We start from the raw sequence: 22,970 nt of genomic DNA, 5'->3' as shown, positions 1-22,970 counted from the left end.
AAAAAGTCTGTTTTGCACGTTCTTGCTAAATATATCCAACGGAAACGATTGAAACTGCATCCTTCTGGTTGGTGCCTTCACCATGACAAGCCACTCCCTTACTTGTGCAACGTTGTCACCCTATATTTGGCTCGCAAAAACAATGAATGTTTTCATAATCCTTCATATTCCCTAGACTTGGCTCCCTATGCTTTTCCCTCTCCCTCTTTCTGAAAAATACTTAAGGGAGAAGCATTTTATTTTCTTGGAGCCCATCGCGAAGAAGATTGACAAGGGACCATTCTTGTTTTTTTTTTTTTTTTTTTAACAATTCGATTTCTGAAAATGCTTGCTATCATCAGATGCAGCACCCAAAGAAACCGAGAAAAACAAGCTTTTAGCGACAGACTATAAACAGGCCGGAGATAAAGGGATCCAAATTTTGAATACAGAACGCAGAAAGTGCATATAAACATAATGTAATTTTGAAACGAGTGGAGGAATTGAGATCATATTTAAGGTGTGAGTATCGGGTGTGAAGCTCTTCGGAATAGGTATATTGCGCATCATGTCGGCCATCTTAAAACTCGCCATATTGTAGTTATCGAAATTTTGAAATTGGAAGGAAATCATGTGGCATATCAATTTAGGCTAGCTTGTTCCCAGAAATTCAAATATGAAGTTAGTTTTTACCAACCCCTATGTGTTGAGTAGTTACGGATTCTGGAACAGGCGAAATTAATGGTAATGTCTTCTGCCATTTCAGTCGATTCAACGTAAACCAGAATATGATCAAAATAGTGCTTGAGAACAGTTCTACAATTATTACAGTTGATAAGAAACTATTATGTTGTTAAAGCAATCTTGAAAGGTACATGGGAAGAACCGATATGAAACCTTAAAGTGTGAAAAGTTCAGAAGTATGTAAAACTAATCTTGGATTGATAAGAGATCTTATGCACGTTTAGTTGCATCTGTTGTGTACTTTAAGAATGGTTGTGCGGTTTATATAAAAGTGGAACAACAGTGAGCACATCTGAGGAACGATAAAGATAAACAATCAGGCTCATCACAAGTGTCACCAGTATTGAAATTCAAGCAGTAGTCGACAGGAGTCCGAAATGATTCAGGTGCGTCTTGAAGATCCAGTTTTGTAAAATGCATATCTTATCATGTCTTGGAACCTTGGGTCTCTGAACTGGAAGTGGGTGAGTGATTCCAGGTTAATAAAGCTGTCTTTTTCCCATATTTTAAAGTCCGAAGACATGAGAATGGTATCGGTTATGTATTTTACAAAGTTCTTATACAGACGGAAGAAGAATTCATCCAATGGTTCTATAAGTGGTGTATAACCAGCAGGAATGAGGAGTCGTGTAAGTTGAACAGATTCTGGTATCTGCTCCAACTCTTCATCTTTATTAGTGCTCCATGAATCAACGAGAAGCAGCAGTTTAGTCTGATCAATAGAAGGCCAAAAAACGTCAGTCATGTTGTTCTTGTTCACGTTTGCACTTTTACCAGCATATGAACGAATGTTAAATGAATCGGGAAGTTTGTTAGCTGGAAAGTGGCCACTTGGCTCGGAGCAGAGGAGATACATTGAACTCATTAGTTTTCCTTCCACGGAAACGACAGGATATATCATGTACGAATGGGTAGTAGCTGATGTAGATCCAACTTCGGCGTAGGTTCGTTTTGCACCTTGTAACGACAAAGTTCAAGCAGAATGTAGCTCTTTGTCAAAACGGCTTTGATCTGCATTGAAAATATGCGAGGGGCTCTGCTCGAGTTGTTCAATCATTTGCTTCGTTTTAGTGACGAATTTATCTGCCGTTTTCCGTCTCTGCGCTTTCGTTTTTCGTTTTTCTGAAAAAATTTTCTTTTTGAAAAATTTTCGTTTTTCGAAAAAAATTTCGTTTTCGTTTTTTCGAAAAATTTTTCTTTTTTCATTTTTCGTTTTCGAAAAAATGTGGCCATCCCATATTCCTGTTTGATTAAAATAAATATTAGAAATGTTGCTAATATAAGAGATACAAGACATATTCAGCAAACTTCTTACCATTTTTAATATTTTCATTCAGTAATAGTAATGCAGTTAGATTTTAGAACAAAGTTTGAAACAGATTATTAACTGAGATATTCATGACAATATCATATTTTTGGTTAACGACTTTGATCAAAGTTGATAATATATTAACACTAGTCAAAAAGGTTAATATTAATTTATAAGGTTAGAACAATCATATTTTACACACAGAGTATATATATATACTGCAGCAAGGTCTAGATCATATTGGTAACTGGTGCTCTTCGAATCAACTTGGGGTCAATGAAAGCAAGTGCAAAGTATTATCATTCACTAGGAGCAAATCACCTCGTCACTTTAATTATGAAATTAATAAATATATAGTAAATAGGCATGAATCAGTTAAAGATCTGGGTGTTACGTTTGATTCTAAGTTAACGTTTGACAATCATATTGTAAATATAACAAGCGAAGCATTCAAGCTATTAGGATTCATAATTAGAACGGGAAAAGAATTTAAGAACTGTTCAACATTACAGAAGTTGTACAATGCATATGTTCGCTCAAAGTTAGAATATGCCTCTACTATTTGGAATCCGACTCACATAAAACATCGCAAGCAATTAGAAAGAATACAAACAAAATTTTTTAAATTTCTAACATATAAAGAAACTCACATTTATCCTACATTTGACAGCTGTAAAACCATACTTGCTAACTTTAATCTTCCTACACTAGAACAAAGGCGACATATGATGGATTTGTTATTCATTCAAAAAATAACGCGAAATATTTTGGATTGTCCTGATTTAGTTTCTTTATTGAATTTTCATGTCCCCACATTAAAAGTACGTAGAAACACTGGTCTTTATTACTGCAGAAAATCAAGAACTAATATAATGATGAAATCACCAATCTGGAGGACAACAGCTTTGTATAATAGAATGTGTACAAATAACAATGAATTTGATATATGTGATATGTCGCCTAAGAAATTTCGGAATGCCATTATCATGAGTTATCAAGAGTTGTGAACTCAAGTTATGTTATCAAGAGTTACGAACATGTAATTGTGTAATTTACAACACTGTAATTGGGCTATAGCCTGTTGTGTTGACAATAAATAAATAAATAAATAAAATAAAATAAATAAATATATATATATATATATATCATGAACCCACATAGCACAAGTACGTCTATGGGATGTCCGAGACTGAGCCCGCAACGGACGACGGGACATCCCGGAATATCCGAATGTGCTCCCGGGACATCCACAGGATTTCCGCGGGAGATCCAGATGTCCGCTAATATCCCGGGATTCGGGATATTCAACGGGACCACGAAGGGATGTCTATTGGTCTTCCCTCGGACCTCCTGTCCCATGTGGGACGTCCCGTGTACATCCTACATGGGAATCCTTCAGGACGTCCCATGCAGGACGTCCATGGGATGTCTTCTCATTGTCTCGATAATCTCGGGAACCGAATGGGATGATTGGGATCAAAATGGGACATCCCAGGGACGTAGTGTGCCAAGTGGGAACTTGCTTAGTCCTTCATGTATTTAGTAGTTATGGCTCAAAACAAAATTATTTCACTTGGTAGCTTATATTAGAGCCGTAAACAAACATACTTATTAGAATTCGCTTCGGACAGTCCGAAAATGTTCCTTATAAGATTATAAAAAACTTTGTATTATCTAATTATTTTGAACATGCTTAAATTGGAGAATTATTTTCTAAACTGATATTGATTATATCAATTGTTCTTGAATATTTCTGCTTGGTTTTTGTATTGATACCTAAGCCAATTAAATTTGCTACTTTCTCTTTTTTAAATATTTTATTTTGTACTATCTACGACACAGATGTGTATCGTGACAGGATGAAAAGCGCTGGTAATGACGCTGATATTTAACCCAAAATGAACTATGAAGATTACGAAAATATTCATTTAATGAAAATATCTTTAAATAATACAACAAAATTTATAAAACTATTTTTTTTTTTTTTTTTTTTTTTGCTTGTTTGCAGTACTAACAAAGTGTATAGGTCTATCTGTGCTCTTCTATTCTGTCTATATCAAGAGAAGAAACAAATATAAAATTTGCTTACATAGTGAGCTCCAGCTGTCACCAGTAATAATGCGCCCACAGGAACCAAAGATTGGATTAAGTCTGAAGAAAAAGCGTACACAATAAAGAGACAATTTGTTACAACTTAAAATAATGCGCTTTCATAATTATATATGATTCTACGTATGTACATAGGCGTAGTTAGAAATGTTCTGTGGGAGGGAATGCCACAAAATCACAAGTACAATAATAACAATAATAATAACCATTGTATATTGTTTGGTAGAACAAATGTTCACTTTTTCCTCTGACACTATATTCTCTACATAAATATGTCCTTAAGCCCTATTCTTCTTCGTATTCAGGTTTCAAATACAAGTTCTCGATATTTTAATTTTCCATTGTTTGTCCAGTTCACTGGAATGAGTCAGTTCGATTTTAATTTTACTTCTTTACATGCAAATAGAGTATATTTACTTTTAACCCCCACCCACTTAAAAGATCTTTTGCCTCAGTATCCGACACAATATCTCCCTGAGATATCTTAGAAATATGTGTATTAATTTGAGGATTTCAGTAATGCAAGACAATGCAATTATGATGCAAACGTTTACATATTTTCTTCCAGATTCGGTTAGCTTTTCACGACTAGTTGAACATTCAAATCGCTAGAAATAGCATAGGACTATATATTTCATTTCAATAATTAAAAAGAAAAAACTTAATTCCCTACTTCTCCTGGATAAGCATATACTCTACCCACTCAAATCATCTGAACATTTGAAAATGATGTACCGTCATACATATAAATTAACACTCCTTAGCATAAAGATTGTTCAAAGCTCAATGGGAGAAGCGACAATCTCCACTGATTTCCCTTTTGACGTGTATCTGTTTAACCACAATGGTTATCAAAGGTGTTAATGGTTTCAATTTAAGGGTACACAGCACGTTTTCCATTTCTTAATGTAGTAATGAAAGTGTCTACAAAACAAAATCATTCAGAAAACATTTTTTATTCCAACCGTGCCATCGTATTTAAAATATTAGAACAAAACGTGATGTGTAATCATTAGTTCATACTTTCTAATCATCAGTAATAACAATTACTTCTGTCACTTCTAAAAATTCCGTATATTGAAAATCTATATATTTCCGTATATTCTTTATATATATTCCGTATATTTCTCATAATTCGTGAAGTGTGGTCATTTAAATAACTTAAACATAAGTTAATAAATTGTAGAGTTCCATTAAACTTGTCTATGAAGTTTTCCTTCTGGGGATGTCTTGATTCATATAAGAATTTTTCAGCCGAATTACCTTCTACAACAAAAGTGGCAATACTGTTGATCAATCATGACATCTTAATGCATTTTTATTAATATAACACATAGGTTGATTGGTTGGAATCCGTACTAAGAATATGTGAGACGAGAGCTGCTACTTAAACAAAAGTATGACCATTAGCAACCTAGACAAAAGGGCGTCTTTAATAATTGACTGCATTATATTTATTCAAAGATATACCTAGGATTTCTAAACGCCTTTGTGTTCTTCCTATATTCTACACATGTGAAGAAATAAATTAAATGCAATTATAATGCTAATTGTTATTGAGTTTATCGTTAAAAAATCACTACTTTTCATGCATATCCGTTTAAAGAAGTGTTGATTTGTTAGGTTACTTCATCAATGTTATTTAAACATCCTGTAAAAGGAAATCATGTTAACACAGAAAAATCAACATACCGTCACACAGTGGGTCCAAACTAGGCAATTCTTGTCAAAAACTCGAAAAATGAAGTAAAAGATTGACTCGATATAATTTGTTATAATGAAATCTTAATAGTGTACACGTAAGATAGTGCGTAGGAAAGGAAGTGATAGCAGCTTACAATGAGTTCATGGCACGTGTAAACTTGGTTATCCGCCGAAGTCAGAGAGGCGCTGCTTAGTGACAGAAGATAGGAAGCTGACTCTGAATGCGACTATGACTACATTATAGGGATGGTATCGAGACGAGACGAGACGAGACTTTGTACAGTCTCGGTCTCGTCTCGGTTTAAAAGTAGTTGTCTCGGTCTCGGTCTCGTCTCGAGTCAAAAATCACCGTCTCGGTCTCGGTCTCGTCTCGGTCAACAAATCCTTGTCTCGATCTCGGTCTCGGTCTCGAGGGCCAAACCTCGGTCTCGTCTCGGTCTCGTCTCGAAAGTCTCGAAATAAACAGGTGAAATTAAAATTGTAAAAGTATTATTATCGTAAAGTCTGTCGTTTCTGCTTCTTATTTTTGGCCTTATTCTTGACTTAGAATTATAGTATGGTGTACTTCTTCAGAGCTAATTTGCTAGCGCTGATGCCTTCCATGCGTGTGTTCCAGTTTCAATCATCAGTAGGTATATCATATCTAGGATAAAATTCTAATAGTAACCCATATTTCACTTTCAGCAAAAGACTTTCTCATATATGGCCTCAGGACTGCCTATACAATTAAACTCTATTAAATTAACTTCAGTACTATACAGTAGTTTATTTCCTTCCTTAGAAAAAGAATTGTTCAATACATTCTAACGGATAACGCAACACATAGCAGCATGAATGTATTTAATCGTACCGAAATTGAAATTTTACAATTTCTCATTTATTATCCAATACATTCTGTTTTGACTGTCATTTTAAAAACATAATATAAGGTTCATTATCTTAACAAATAGGGTAAATTATTACTACAATATATTTTGTTTAAAATTGATCAAATGCTTTATTACCGTTTCACATCTACGTGTTTAATTGACATCTTATAACACGAAATTCCTGAACTTTGTGGTGGGAGATACGGCACTCATCTTTGCCATGTGTGGCCTCGGGTTGCATCACGAAACAAGTTAGATTCAAAGTCAGATCTTTCGCATAGTTCGCGTCTAAATTTAAGTACATTCTGTTTCTTATACAAGTTCCTAAAGTTGTAATGCGTTACATACGCATACTCGTATATCCACTGCCGTAACATAGGTTAAGCTTATTCCTGAGCTCTTAGCGGTGCATGTGATCTTTATTCGAGAAAACCAATCTTGCGTTCATTACGTTGAAATTTTATACTGATTGAAAATTACTTCCGAAACATAAACATACATATTATATAAGTTAATTCGAGCTATCAATATCTATTTTCTCTCTCTCGCCGAAACAAGTGATTCTTAACTTTCTAGTTTTTCTTTGTATTTATTTTCGTAGTTTTGCAGCAACATGAAGTATTAAGTAGTCAAAAAAATATATACAGTGAAACCTCTCAATAGCGGACACCAATGGGACATGAAGTTTTGTCCGTTACTGAGAGGTGTCCGTTATAGAGAGGTTACAGAAGTTTAATTTCTCATAACGGTAATTGTATGCTGTAATATATAGTAAATACATTTTGTATTAGCGTAAATACGTAAAATTCAATATGAAAATACTCTTATTTAGTACACATTTGAATTACTGGGAGGGATGAAGGAGAAATTCATTTCTATTAAATCATAGCCTATTATTGCTGGGCAATGTTTAACGAAAAAGGCATGCTTTTTCCTGTACAGCGGTAATAAAACTCACTAGCAAGTGTCCTCTAAAAATCCTAATTACGATTGCAGAAGAAACATGTGTGTGTGTGTGTTTGTGTACTGGTGCGGCATCATCGTTGACAGAATGGGGGTGTGTGCATATGTTTATTGACCCAGGCCCAATCACAAAGAATATCCTTTTAGGTAAAATGGAAAAGGAAGCCGGGAAAACTCCAAGCCACACTTGTTCCAGTATCATAAGTAAAAGAAAAATGTTTCTTTTCCGAAAAAGTAAGAGAGGAAACATTGCTCCTTGAAAACGTTATTGTAAAACAAACAATGTTTGTTTTGTTATCTATGAAACTGTCGATAAAGATGCAAGGTCCAGACGAAAAGGATTAAATTTGTTAGGGAAGGGAAGAATTCCTTCCCTTTCGCATAGAATTCCTGGCCTTACGACTAACCCTGCATGAGTGTTATTGCTTATTCAAAATTTTCTAGGATTTCCGCCAGAAAGCAGCTTATTGCGGGAAAAAAAAAATCAAGTTCAGCTGTTCTGTTTGATGATTCACTCATGAGAGATACACTTATGGAGAAAATACTGTAATATATCGCAGAACCGAGAACAATTCCTGTCCGTTATGAAGAGGTTATTGAAACGTTTTTTTTTTTTAAAAAAAAAAAAAGGACTTTCCGCGTCCATATCTGAGAGTGTCCGTAAAAGGGAGGGTTTTGTTCCGTAAGAGAACATATATTTTTGCCGGGATAAAAAAATATGTCCGTATTATAGAGGTGTCCGTTAAGGGAGGTTTCACTGTGTATATTTTTTTTTCGTTGTACGACTTTCGTTAAATTTTGGATCCAATTTTACCTCACCTTACCTAGTAAATTTATACAGTATATATATATATATATCTGAACATTAGTGGTAGACTATGCAAAGCCACTTTTGGGTCAAATTGAGTTAGAATACTTTTTTTTAATATACTATGTTCTTTCTAGTGGTGTAATAATGTAAGTCTAAAGCCATCTTACTACTTTGTATTATAAGTACTTAGTATAGTTTGAAAAACAGTATTATAGATCTTAGTTAAGGAACCGGTTTTTCGCTATTCCTCTAAAATTACGAAATTATGACTTGGTTTAGTTTACCTCTGAGATTTCGATATAAAATCATCACCATCATCATAATCAAGCATTGTCAATCCACTGCTGGATGAAGTCTTCCCAAGTTTTCTCTACAACTATCTATCTTGGGTAATTCTTTTCCAGGTTACTCCCCAGTGGTTCCTGATTTTGTCACAATTTCTTGTATGCGGACATTTCCTAGGATGTTTTTGTCACGTGGTATCCAGTCTAAAATTGTTTTCGTCTATCGATCATAATTTCGCCTTGCAATATGTCCATCACATTTTCCGGTCTATTTTAAAAATTATTTCATTAGTACCAGTCATTAGTTGCCAAATAATTCATTTCTATATATGGGCTACAAATAGTTCATATCCTCTACTTTTGGAGGACAGACACGTTACTTTTTGATCTTTGGATCTGGCAACACTGACTCAATTATTTAAATCAACACAATGTAAGAACCCCCATTTGCTGTAGTAGCTAGTACGCTTGATTTTGGTTCGCATGGTCCCGAGTTCGATTCCCGGTGGCGGTAATGTTCAACGACCGAAGTTTTTCGGATTCCACTATGATCAGTAACTTCACGTCTTCTTTAGCCGCCCTAGCATAACCGTGAGACGTTAAACTAAAACAAAACAAATCAAAAATCAACACAATGTGTATTACTAACTGTAAGTCCTTGAATAATTGCATATAGCTATATGGTATGGATCGAGTTTGAGGTGGTCGGTGGTCAAACTATAACAAATGAAATGCAGTTAGGGTGTAATTAAAATTTTAATAAAGCAGTGTTTTAATCTAAAAAATACACCAGGCCTAAAGCTTAGGGAGAACAACTAGTAATACTAAAAAGTTGTCAGTTACGTTTAATTTAAGTTACAATTTGCTTTCACATGTATTGCTGGAACGAAAACTTTGACATTAACCTTATAAGTAGCCCAAAGACTATGAAAAACATTCTTGTACCATAAAACAAATTACGAGTAATTTTAAAATATTTTGCTCTTTAGCTACATTATTTGCACTATATTTATAATAATATTAACAATTTATTTAAGTTCGCAACACTGCTTAAAATAATGTAACTGCGACTTGTTGTAATTAAAACTACTGAACACTAATGTTATAATGTTCCTGCCATTTGAGTTATTAGAGATCTCCAAAATGTTGATGTTAGTGATATGTATTGTCTTTTGTTACACTGAATAATATATGTACTTTTGTGGTTTAATTTAATATCTAAATTAGAAATATGTAGAGCTCTTTCGTGGGTAAGCAGTTAGCCTATGGTGTGAGAGACCCGAGTTAGATTCCCGGCGGGAGCTCAGTCTCATATAGCCTCGCTGCTGAAAGAGGCGTTAAACTCAATTAAAAAATGAAATGAAATTTTTCAGTTTTACGTCCCACGGTTGTGCCGGTTAGGCTAAAAGAGACGGTGATGATGAGAGATGAATGAAATGGTGGAATGAAGAAAGTGGGAGGAAATGGGAGAATCCCGAGAAAACCCACGCACTAAACTCAATTAACTGAACAGAAATATGTAATATCAAACAGAGTGCAATTTGCGAAATTACAACTTTATGTTGCGTTGGCAACACTGCTTGTTTATCTAGTGGTATTGCAGAGTATCTAGAATAATTTCCCCTTCCATATTTCACACAGCATGTTAAAAAAATCAACATATTTAATATATGTGACTATTATATACAACTAGATGAAATACCCATTTTTCGCATTGGACCAGTATTTGGAAGTCAAGGCCTGTGGGAGTATCACTATCTCAGCAACCGCGAAAACTATGTATTTGACACAAATATCTGTCATTTTGTATTATTTTTACATGTCTTGGTACCCCCTCCCCAGCAGGTGAACCCCGGCACGCATGCACTGGTAGCTGAATTTGAAAGTCATCGACACCATTGATCTCAGCGACCGCAAAACTATACACTTCACACTAATATCGGCCATGTTGGATTACTTTTAAATGTCTCGGTATCCCCCCTGTGAACTCCGGCCCGCAGCTGAATGGGGTGAATTTGGAGGTTAATGCGATCGGAGTTTCACCATTGATCTCAGAGAACGCGAAAGCTATTTGACACTAATATCGTTCATTTTGTATTATTTTTACATGTCTCAGTACTCCCCTCCCCCGCAGGTGAACCCCGACCCGCACGCACTGGTAGCTGAATTTGAAAGTCATCGGTAATGGAAGTGTCACCATTGATCTCAGCGACTGCGAAAACTATGTATTCGACACTAATATCGGTCATTTTCTACTACTTTTATATGTCCCGGTAAACGCCCCCTAAGCCCCTCCTGATTCAAAATTAAAAAAAAAAAAACGCTTCTTCTTCGTCTGAGGCCTGGGTCATGATACTTGTCACCCAAATTCGGTAACTCTTGGACTCTCATCTGGTCCCCAGGCCGCACACAGGCAATCAGAAAGACAGGCACGCAGACTCAGACAAACAAACTCTTCCTTTTACTTATATTCGATATGATATACAGGCGAGGATCCAAGGGGAGTGTTAAAGGGGTTATACCTCCCCTTGACGCTCAGCTATACACTGTATAAAATGGGCTTCAATCCTACTTCTTTCTTTACACTGGATAAAATGTCAAACTATGGTTTAGCCTCTCCCTTGATCATATCCTGGATCCGCTTATATATATGTATATATATATATATATATATATATATATATATATATATATATATATATATATATATATATATATATATATGTTGAGAGAGAGACAGAGAAGACTATATACATCAGCAGTGGATTTTGTTTCGGGAGGGGCTTCAGTCCAATAGCCATCCCCTAAATACGCCACTGAACATTAGTCAACCGTTCCCATATTACCTACCACAGCAACGAAACAAATTTTGAGTAAAGGGCAATCTTAATAGCTGTCTATATCAATATTCGAGACGAGACCGAGACTTTCGAGACTGACCTCAGTCTCGTCTCGGTCTCGTCTCGATTTATAGAGCTCCGTCTCGGTCTCGGTCTCGTCTCGGTATATGAAAGGAGCGTCTCGGTCTCGGTCTCGTCTCGGTATATAAAAGGCCGTCTCGGTCTCGTCTCGATAATTTGAGACGATACCGAGACGAGACCGAGACTAGTCTCGGTCTCGGTACCATCCCTACTACATTACCTATAGATATTCAGTGGATGGTAAAAATGATGACATGACCCACGTGTATGTATCGTTTTGCATATTTAGAATGTTGATGTGATGTGTAGTACTACTACTTAATATCATATTTGGAATATGTTGTACTACTGAAAGCATATAAACTATAGTCAAACGATATAATAGCATTTTAGTAGAAAATATGGCATAATATGTTTGTGATTTTTTAATATGTCGTTGCGGAAACACTGTTCTTACTGTATGCAAAGACAAAAATTGCACATACTTGCAGTTTTGGGAAGTATAGCGCACGAAAATGTTTTAGGAAAAACGCATTCTGGATGTAGCGCTGCTTTTGAATTGAGCTGGGATGAATGTGAGAGCAAGTGTTAGGTTATTAAACGTGTGATCCCATGCACGCACTGACACCGTTGAATATAAGTCGATTCTCGAAATTTTGATCCAAGGACCCATCTTGTTCCCAACACCTAGTCATACTTCTCTGGCATTCACCATCCATGGGCGGCGATTAGGGGGCGGGCAAGAGGGGGCGGTTGCCCCCCTACTTTTTTGAAGTGACGTCCTAATTTATATAATTTCATTTGGAAATGTAAACAGGGTGTCCATACAATTTAGAGAAAAGATCTGTGACTTTTCCCTGACTTTCCATGACGAAAGTTGCAGATTTCCCTGGCCCCTGAATAACTTAAAAATATCGAAAAGAGAAAGAAACCCGAGCCTCCACATTCCCCATAGTTGGCCTTGTTCTATTCCACTTCTGTTTCTTTCTTTTTCAGTTTTCTTTCCAAAGGAATGTAAATTTATCAATATGTGCATTAGGCCGTTATTGATTAGGCCAACATATTACACAAAATGTAAAGTTACAAACAAAAGTGTGCAGTATACAAAGTACTTAAGATGTGAAAAAAAAAATACACACTATATGCTTACACATTATAATACCAATTACACAGTATTATAATATTACCTATAGTCAGTGGCGTATTTACGATTTTGTTTCGGGAGGGGCTTTGCTTAGTTTCGGGCGGGGGGGGGTTGCCTGAAAATGTGAAAATTCTGCAAGATATTTAATATACTTCACTATAGTAAGTAAGATTTCGGGAGGGGCTTAAGCCCGGAAGCCCCCCCCCCCTAAATACGCCACTGCCTATAGTAATAAACAGTTCATACATGATTTTACTGATTATTTAAAAAGAAAACACACACACACACACATTATGTAACACATACTTTTGCTGGTGCAGTTGTTAAATGCAACCCATTTAGAAATTTTTTTCCATCCTTTCTCGCATAGTTTTCTTCTCATTGATCTGAACATCCTTCTTGTTGTCTCCGCAGTTTAATTTTCTTCTCTTCTTCCTCCAGCTCCTTTACTTGTTGCTAAATTTTCCGTTCTCTTTCCTCTTCTCGTCTCCAGCATTTATTTCTCTTTTCTTTTCCAAATACACCTAATATTGTCTCATTGAACATCTCACTGAATTTTTCATACCTCTTGTAATTATTAAGATTAATCCTGATGATCCACCTATTCTCATCACAGAATCATATATGACCCGTTGAGCCACTAGAGATTCTATTTGTAAGTTGACAACGATGAAAAGTTTATTTATTGTGAAACCACTTTCAAAAAATGCGTTTCCGTGAAAGAAGATACAACACATTTCATAACTGACCATAAGTCAACGAAGTTCTTCCCATTTCCTAAGACTAAATAAAAAACTCATCAAGTCCAATACCATCTCTATCATTGGCTATGAATTCATTCGAGTCTTCCTTAAATTCTTCAGTCTGAGCTTTCACTGTGAGCTGGAGATAGTATTTCTTCGCGTTTTCAGCCACTTGTCCAGATATCCTCGTGGCACCATGCAATTCTTCTAGAACAGCGTCTACCCTTTTGAGCAAATATGCCAGGATGTAGTTAGATGTGTTTTTCGCAGAAAATTAGTTTCAACGACTATATCAGAGAACAGTGACTCCCTCAATATCATCATTGAGAACACCACATTTTGCATCCAGTAACAGTAAAGAAATCAACAATATTTCATAAATTCAATAATTGAACAATGGACCTAAATCGATTTTTCCCTGACTTTCCCTAACCAATCTGCCATTTCCCTCACTTCACCTGATACATTTTTAGTTCCCTGACCTTACTCTGACTTTCACTTATTTTCCAGAATGTGGACACCCTGGTAAAGGTTTTGTATGTATTATTGTTTCATAGAAAAAATGGTGCCATATGATATTTGCCGTTGCGTGAGTACGTATTGGTTATTTGTCTTCCCATAGAGTTAAGAAAGCTACAGGAATTGCGTTTTAATTGCAATTCAAAGCAATTAATATTGCAATTGCATATTTCTTTAAATGTCATAGCATATGCTTGCAGTACTTTCTGTATTTCGTTTACTAAGACTAAAAACATTCATTTAATGGCATGTGTAGAATTAAAAGTATAAATTGTTCATTAATTCCCAGTTTCAATATAACTTGTGCAAAACAAGCGTCATTATTCATTACTATTATGATTAATATTATCCCTTCTATTTATTTATTTTGCAAATTTATTAAATAATCTGATCACACAATTTTCCAGACAGAATTTTAAGATTTTCATGAGCAAGAACTAAAATCTCTTCTTACACTTTCGTTGTTTAAGAGTATAAACGGTTAATACCTACCTGTATTGCTCTTATGAATTTACTTAATAAAATAGAAATACGATATATGGCATTTTAAGTGAAAAAACATAGTATCCTATTAGTTATACAACCTTTTATCAAACAGTGTTAGAAACAATCAGGAAATCTAACATTGATATACAATTGTTCAGATCATGTCTTGCCCCTCCACTTCTAACGTCCAACCGCCGCCACTGCTCTAGTCAACCATATTTGATTAATGATGCCGACATTTTGAAACGCCAATGTACGCTAAACAATCTACGGACCATAAGGGAGCACCATATTAAAATTAGTGTTGATCAATTCAGTGTTTTGTTTTTTGTGATGCATGCACAGAAGTGGCATTGGGTCGTATAAATAAACACCAGTTCAGAATGCTCCAAGCGCATTGCCAGAACGAACTTAAAAAATGGAGAGATGGAGCGGGAAGGATAACTGTCATTGTTTCTAACTGTTAAAGTAAATCTTTTTTCCGCATCTTCTTCTCTTTCTCGCAAAAAATAGCAAAGTATCGTCTCTCTATGACTTAGTTCTCGAGATATGGCTGCTTAAGTATCTAGAAATTCGAACTTTTTTGGCCAATATCTGGGGAACGGCGGCCAGTTGGCCAGTAGGCAGCTAATCAGTGGCCACCTGTTACTATTTGGTACGAAAACGTTCACCATCCTTTTAGGTATTGATCAACACCAATATGATCTAGTGTGACTTACGGTTCCCGAGATTTGGCTCCTTAAATCTCCCGAAATCGGAACTATCTTTTGACCAATATCACGGGAACGGTAAGTCATAGAGAGATGATATTGGTGTTAATCAATCCATAATAGAATGTTAAACATTTTCGTATCGATATTAATTGATGGCCACTGGCCAAACCAATGATAAGTTAGACAATGGCCACCAGTTAATATTTGGTACCAAAATATTTATTATCCTCTTAGATATTGACCGACATCAATATCATCTCTCTATAACTTATGGTTCCCGAGCTACTGCTCTTTAAATATCTAGAAATTAGCCATTTTTGGCCAATATCATGTGAACGGTAAGTCATAGACAGATGATATTGGTGTTAATCAATCCCTAAGGGTATGGTAAAGATCTTGGTAACGATAGTAATTGGTGGCCACAGGCCAACTGGTCATTGGCCAAACCAGTGGCCACGGGTTACTGTTTGGTACCAAAATATTTACCATCCTTTCAGATATTGACCAACACCAATATCATCTGTCTATGATTTACGGTTCCCGAGATATAGCTCCTTAAATTTCTGGAAGTCGGCCATTTTTTGGCCAATATATCGGGAATGGTAAGAGTAAAGCGAAAAATTTAATCACTTTCTCTGATATTTTTTGATACTCTATCAAATGAAGGTTTCAAAATTTAAAAAATCGCAAATAACAGACAAACGGACAGACAGACAGACGGACGGACGGACAGACACACAGACATAGAGAATTCAGTAACGAACTTCTTACGTTCGTTGATAAGCTTCCGCTCGCTTCAGCTCAGAGTGCTCCAAACAAAGCCCTGAAATGAGCCCACGTATTGCAATATATGAAACAATTTGAACAGGTTACCGATGCGTGTAAATCGTAATGTGTTTAATATATGTAATAATATACCCATATCGAGAACTTGTGATGAGATAATTTTCAACGAACTTAAAAAGTCCGTTACTGAATTCTCTATGTCTGTGTGTCTGTCTGTCTGCCCGTCTGTCTCTTATTTGCGATTTTTTCAACTTTGAACGGTGCATTTGATAGAGCTTCAAAAACTACCAGAGAAAGTGATTAAATTTTTCGCGTCACTCTTACCGTTCCTGAGATATTGGCCAAAAAATGGCCGACTTTCAGAGATTTAAGGAGCCATATCTCGGGAACCGCAAGTCATAGAGAGATCATATTGTTGTTGTTCATTACCTAAGAGGATGGGAACATTTTGGTACCAATTAGTAACCGATGGTCACTGGCCAATTGACCACGTTCCCGTGATATTGGCCAAAAATGGCGAATTTCTAGATATTTAAGAAGCCATAGCTCGGGAACCATAAGTTGTAGAGAGATGATATTGATGTCGGTCAATACCTAAGTAAATGGTGAACATTTTGGTACCAAAGGGTAACCGATGGCCACTGTCCAACTGGCCACTGGTTTGGCCAATAGCCAATTGCCTTGTGGCCACCAATTAATATCAGTATCAAAATGTTTACCTTCCTCTTATTTATTGACTAACACCAATATCATCTCTCTATGACTTACCGTTCCCGTGATATTGGCCAGAAATGGCCAATTTCTAGCTGTTTAAGGAGCCATAGCTCAGGAACCATAAGTTGCAGATAGATTATATTGATGTTGATCAATACCTAAGAAGATGGTGAATTTTTGGTACCAAATACTAACCGGTGGCCACTGTCCAACTGACCACTGGTTATGTATTGAAGCGTCTTTGCTAGGGATGGTACCGAGACCGAGACGGTCTTTTATATACCGAGACGGACTTTTATGTACCGAGACGAGACCGAGATCGAGACGGACTTTTACATACCGAGACGAGACCGAGACCGAGACGGATCTCTATAAATCGAGACGAGACCGAGACGAGACCATGGTCAGTTTCAAAAGTCTCGGTCTCGTCTCGAATATTGATAGTTATTTTGCCTTTACTAAAAAATTGTTTCGTTGCTGTATGAGATAATATGGGAACGGTTGACTGATGTATAGTGGCGTATTTGAGGGGTAGGTATCGGGCTCAAGCCCCTCCCGAAATAAATTTGTAATCATTGCACGTATAACACAAATGTTTGTTACCCGTTCCTCAAGCCTCTCCCGAAACAAAATCCTCTGCTGTTGTATATAATCTTCTCTCTCTCTCTCTCTCTCTCTCTCTCTCTCTCCTATCTATCTATCTATAGGGTGGCCCATTTTAATCTTTCCACGGAAATATCTCGAAAACGGTTGAACATAAATGATCTGAACAAAAACTAAAATAAGAAATACCATGGGGCAGATCGAATGGCGATGTCATGGTGCCCCAGGGCCGCTCTTCAAGGGGGCCCGGGGCCCAACTTTAAAATCTTAAATGGAAACATGGGTCGGGTGACACCTCGTTCCATAGGTCTTTAAAAACTAAAAAGCGATGTGGCAAAAGATTTTTCATATCGGTCACCGTTTTCAAAATAGCTCGCAAGATATGTTACCTGCATCAGATGAACATTCAGTAGCACTAATATGAAAACGGTTGAACATAAATGAACCAAACAAAAATTCAAATATTAAATCCACGGGGCAAATCGAATGACGTTGTCGCGGTGCCCCCAGGGCCGGCTTTCATGGGGCCCAGGCCCAACTTGGAAATTTTAAACGAAAATATGGGTCAAGTGATACTTAGTTCGATAGATCTTTATACACTAAACAGCGTTGTGGCAAAAGATTGTTCATATGTGTAACCGTTTTCAAAATGGCCGCCAAGACATGGTGCCTGTATCAGATAAAACGTCCAGTACCACTAATATGAAAACGGTTGAAGATAATAACGGATGAACAGAAAAAACTCCTATAGGAAATCACAGAGGGTATTTATCATTCCATGACTCGAAAGTGTTGCAACAGAGGAGAAGATGCTTAGAGTAAAAGTGCCATAATGCAAAGGAGGAAATCTAGTTCCTAGAAAATCATCGTTCCAACGCCCTCCGTAAGTGGGTGAAGCGAGACAGGAAGAAACGGTGAAATTGCAAACGAGAACCTTAGTTTTTGCAAATTGTATCTACACAACAAAATTATCTGAAATGTGATTTTATAACAGATAGGTGTCTGTAATAGAAAAAAGTAGGTAAAATTCTTGTTAAATATTACTTTCCATTTTGATTGCAGGCAATGATTTGTGCAAAAATGAATCAGCTGAAATGCGAAACTAATTTGTCGAACAATGCAATTTTAGAACAACTTGTACAAATGTTGGTTTTGCTCAAAAGTCATCTGCACAACATTGGTTCATTACAGTACCAATCACTTGTACACCCAAGTGTTCCAGACAAACCATACCTATTGCAAGTAAAAGTGGGGTTCTCATTTGAGATTTTACGATTCATTTCCGCTTCACCCACTTGCGGAGGGAGATCGGAAAGATAATTTTCTAAGAATTAGATTTCCTCTTTAGCATTATCTCACTTATACTTTAATAATCGTTTTCTCCGTTGGATTATTCTCGAGGCGTGGAATGATAAATACCTTCTAAGATTTCCTATACGGGTTTTATCCAGTTCATTTATCTCCAACCGTTTTCATATTAGTGGTACTGGACGTTTTATCTAATACAGGCACCATGTCTTGGCGCCCATTTTGAATACGATAACCGATATGAAAAATCTTTTACCACAACACTTTTTAGTTTTTAAAGATCTAACGAACGAGATATCACTTGACCTATGCTTTTTCAATTGACAGTTTTGAAGTTGGGCCCTGGGCCCCCATGCAAGGCGGCCCTGGGGGTCACCACATCATCCGACGTGCTTTATGTCATTTTCCTGTTTCACTTTTTGTTCTGTTCATTGTCACAACTCTGTTTAGTGTTTGAAGGTCTATCGAACGAGGTATCACTTGCCCCAAGTTTCCATTTGAAATTTTAAAGTTGGGCCCTGGCCCCATGAAGGGCGGCCCTTGGGGACACCGCGACAACACCATTCGATGTGCCCCCAAGGCTTTCCTATTTGAGGTTTTGTTTGGTTCATTTATGTTCAACTGTTTTCATATTAGTGCTACTGGACAATTAACTGATACAGGTAGCATAATTGTCTTGGCTGCCATTTTGAAAACGGTGACCGATGTAAAAATCTTTTGCCACAGCCCTTTTCAGTTTTTAAAGATCTACCGAACGAGGTGTCACTCGACCCATGTTTCCATTTAAAATTTTAAAGTTTGGCCCCCGTCGCCCTTGAAGAGCGGGCCTGGGGAACACCATGACATCACCATTCGATTTGCCCCATAGTATTTCATATTTGAGTTTTTGTTCAGTTCATTTTTGTTCAATCATTTTCGAGATATTTCCATGGAAAGATTAAAATGGACCACCCTGTATATATATATATATATTGTTGATACATATGATTAATATTATTTTGGAATATATTATTTTGGGAAAGGAAGCATATTTAATTATTGAATGTTATGTTAGGATAAAGAAACTCAATGTTTTCATATAACGTAAACACGTGTGTGTGTTTGTGTGTTTACATCAATGTTTTGTATATGTGATGAATGTTATGTTTTGCTACGGCGAGACGCTAAGTCGTCAGTTCGTATGCTATTGTAATTTGTAATTTGTAATGTTGTGATTCAGGAATGAGTTGTCATCAAATTGTAATACGATAACATTGACACACTTTGACTGTGGCATAATCGTTACGTTTGCAGAAATTTGTTCGTCTGAGAATTTGATCACATGTAATTCGGGTGAAACCAATGTTTTACCAATAGCTGAGATATACAGAAAGTCAACAACAATGAATTCCAGGATGTCTGGAATCGTAGTATAAAAACTCAGGGTCCTAAAGGATTGGGATCAGAAGTGGACCGTCATACGTTGAGTATTCACATCGAGAACCACTGATACTTATATCACAGTTGTAATTTAGCTGTGATTCCAGTCTGCGATTAGATCAGGAGATCTACTACTTCTAGTACAACATTAAAGCGGATTATGGTTTAACAATAGTCAACTACTACAGACTATTGACAGCGAGACATTCATCTTCCAGACCATCAACATCAGTTCCAGTCATCATCATTTGAAGGTATGTGTATCTCAGCTATGTTCGAGTTATTCGTGGTTAACTTCTTAGATGTTTGAGATATGTGATCTTGCGTTTATACACAGTCTACGATCAACAACAGTATTACACGAGATTTATGGAAATACAAAGATTTCATTCAAAGTTAATTTAATGTGGTTTTACTTCTGTCATCCTTAACCTACTCATTCTAGATGGTGAGTAGCAGCGATCTTCGACCGTCAATTATCATTTCATCCCCATGCAATCTAGGCACGACGGTGGAAGGTTGTTATGGTAGAGATGCTGGTTTTTGTAGCGGTCCTAGTGTAGTTTTATGGTGGAGATACTTTGGTTCGATTCCCGAAGAGTGCTAAGTGTAGTTCTCACCATTGTTATGGTGATGAATAGCTATGGTTCGAATCCCGAAACGGAATAATTTTAGTTTTAAGAATACGTGTTAATAGGTTATGGTTTAAGTCCGGTTTAAATATTTATAGTTTAAGTTATTTAGTATGTTAAGATTTTGTAGTGTCATCGTTCACCAATTGAATACGAGATTTGGTTCGGATCTCGAATGACTAAGGCAATTGACTCAAGTAGAATAAGTAATTACGTTAACCCTCACCACCCACCCTCACTTCGTAATCAAAGTTGAATTAAGTATATAGATAAATGAACGAAAATACTGTGTTAACTAGAGCACAGAAAGCGAGTAAGGGTATAAATATTGATGTGCATAATTTATTTGGTGTGAGGACACCGGAAAGACGAAATACTTCTTGTAGTCAGGACAAAGTCGCGAGTCCTAAAAATATTTTGAGTAGGGAACCAGTTTAATTTCCCAAGTAGTCCGGTAACTAAATCCGTATCAGAAGACTTTCCTTCAATCATAAATCTAGATCCGAAATTAATAAATAGTAGCAATAAGGATTGTAAAATGGCGTCTAATATAACGTTTTATGCAGATATTAACAAACTACCTAAATTTGACCTCAAGAACGATAATGACATCGTTTCGTTTTTCGATGAGTTCGACGATGCTTGTCAAATGGCAGGTATCGCCGAAAGCAAAAGAAAGGAGTTACTGCCTAATATTTTCAAAGGAGTAGGGAGGCAATGGATTAAATTGTTCCTGAAACGGAAAAATACGGCAGAAATACAGTACAAAGATTTGCAATCAGAAATAGTAGAAGAGTTTACTAAATCTAATGTGACGATAGACATTGAAGATAAAATTAAGGAGCGTTTACAGCATGAAGACGAAGCCGTCATAAATTTTGTATATGACATGCTCGTTCTTTGTGAACGATTAGATTCGAATATGACTGACATTAAGAAAATAGGAATTATAGTTGGAGGATTACATCCATACTATATGGAAAAAGTTGGAACGCGAGAATATTCTAGCCTAGACAAATTCGTTGAGGATTTGCAAAAGATAGAAAAGAATAAATGTAAGATTGCTAAACGCGTGAAAAAAGAAACTGGTAAAGTCACGATTAAAGATCTTGTCAAAAAGATTAGGGAGCAAGTAGAAGATGACGAAAGTGGATCTGATTCAGATCACGTAGTTGTAAGAAAACATAAAGAAGAGAATAAGATCAAACAAGAGCCGCAGAGTATTACACAAATCGCGGAGTTAGAGAAAAAGATAGACAAATTACAGCTTGCATTATCGGCGAAAACACAAGACGAAGAGAAACATGAAAATAACGGACGAAAACAAGGAAAAAATCAGTATGATAGAAATAATAAGCAGAATAGAGGTAATAACCGAAATAATTTCCGCGGAAATGGAAATAAGAATAAGTATTGGTATAATAACGGTAATAGAAGTCAAAACAGCAGTAGAGGAAATAACGGTTTTTACAATAAGCGTGGTAATCGTGGTGGTTATTGGAGAAATAATAGAGGACGTGGTCAACAGGGAAACTGGCAAGGAAATTGTCAGAATTCGTGTTGTCACCAATCCTATAATTTTGAGAATCAGAATCAGCAGAGATTTGTGCAAGTGGTACCAGCACAAGTAAATGGTACTACTTACTATCAAACAGCAGGTCCGAGTAATTTAAACGGAACACATCTGTAAATGGGCGAGGCGCATTTACAGGCAATCGAAATGTACGAACAAGAGAAATAATTGCCTCAGTTAATTTAGAAAACAATATGGTATATTTACCATTAGAGATCGATGATAGACAGATTAAAGCGTTACTCGATAGTGGGTCGCAAATTTCGATTATTAATGAGAAATTAGTGCCACCGAGTGCGAAGATAATTCCACGACAAACTAAGATCAAAGGTATCACGCAAAACACTCTTGTAATTAATAAATTAGCTGTAATCAAGTTCAAAATTTCAAATCAAACTTTTCACCAAGAATTTAGGATAATAAAAGATTTCCCATATCAAATGTTGATCGGGAATGATTTCTTGCAGACACAGAATTGTCGAATAGATTATGGTACTAGTAAAATCATAGTTCAAAGATTTGGGAAACCGATCAAACATTGTAGAAATGATCAGGAAACCAGAACAGTTTCCGATAGTATCGCTATAAGTATAAAAACAAGTTTAAAGCCGAAATGGGTCCTTGGACATAAAGTGAA

The 22,970-nt window shown here is 36.4% G+C and overlaps 1 protein-coding gene across 2 annotated transcripts in view; it reads right to left on the bottom strand.

Moving 5' to 3' along the window:
• Nucleotides 1–22,970, bottom strand: part of LOC145686306 (uncharacterized) — a 308,465-nt gene that overhangs the window by 45,418 nt on the left and 240,077 nt on the right. For both annotated transcript variants that reach the window (XM_081759452.1, XM_081759453.1), the window contains one exon: nucleotides 4,122–4,183. In XM_081759452.1, coding sequence (XP_081615578.1) covers nucleotides 4,122–4,183 — 62 coding nt within the window. The remainder of the gene's footprint in view (nucleotides 1–4,121; nucleotides 4,184–22,970) is intronic.

This window comes from Thermobia domestica, chromosome 5 (assembly GCF_964235325.1).
Source record: "Thermobia domestica chromosome 5, izTheDome1.hap1.1, whole genome shotgun sequence".
In the NCBI taxonomy this organism is placed as follows: Eukaryota; Metazoa; Arthropoda; class Insecta; order Zygentoma; family Lepismatidae; genus Thermobia; species Thermobia domestica.
Note: the sequence above shows the minus strand (reverse complement) of the source record. Positions and strands in the feature narration are given on the sequence as shown.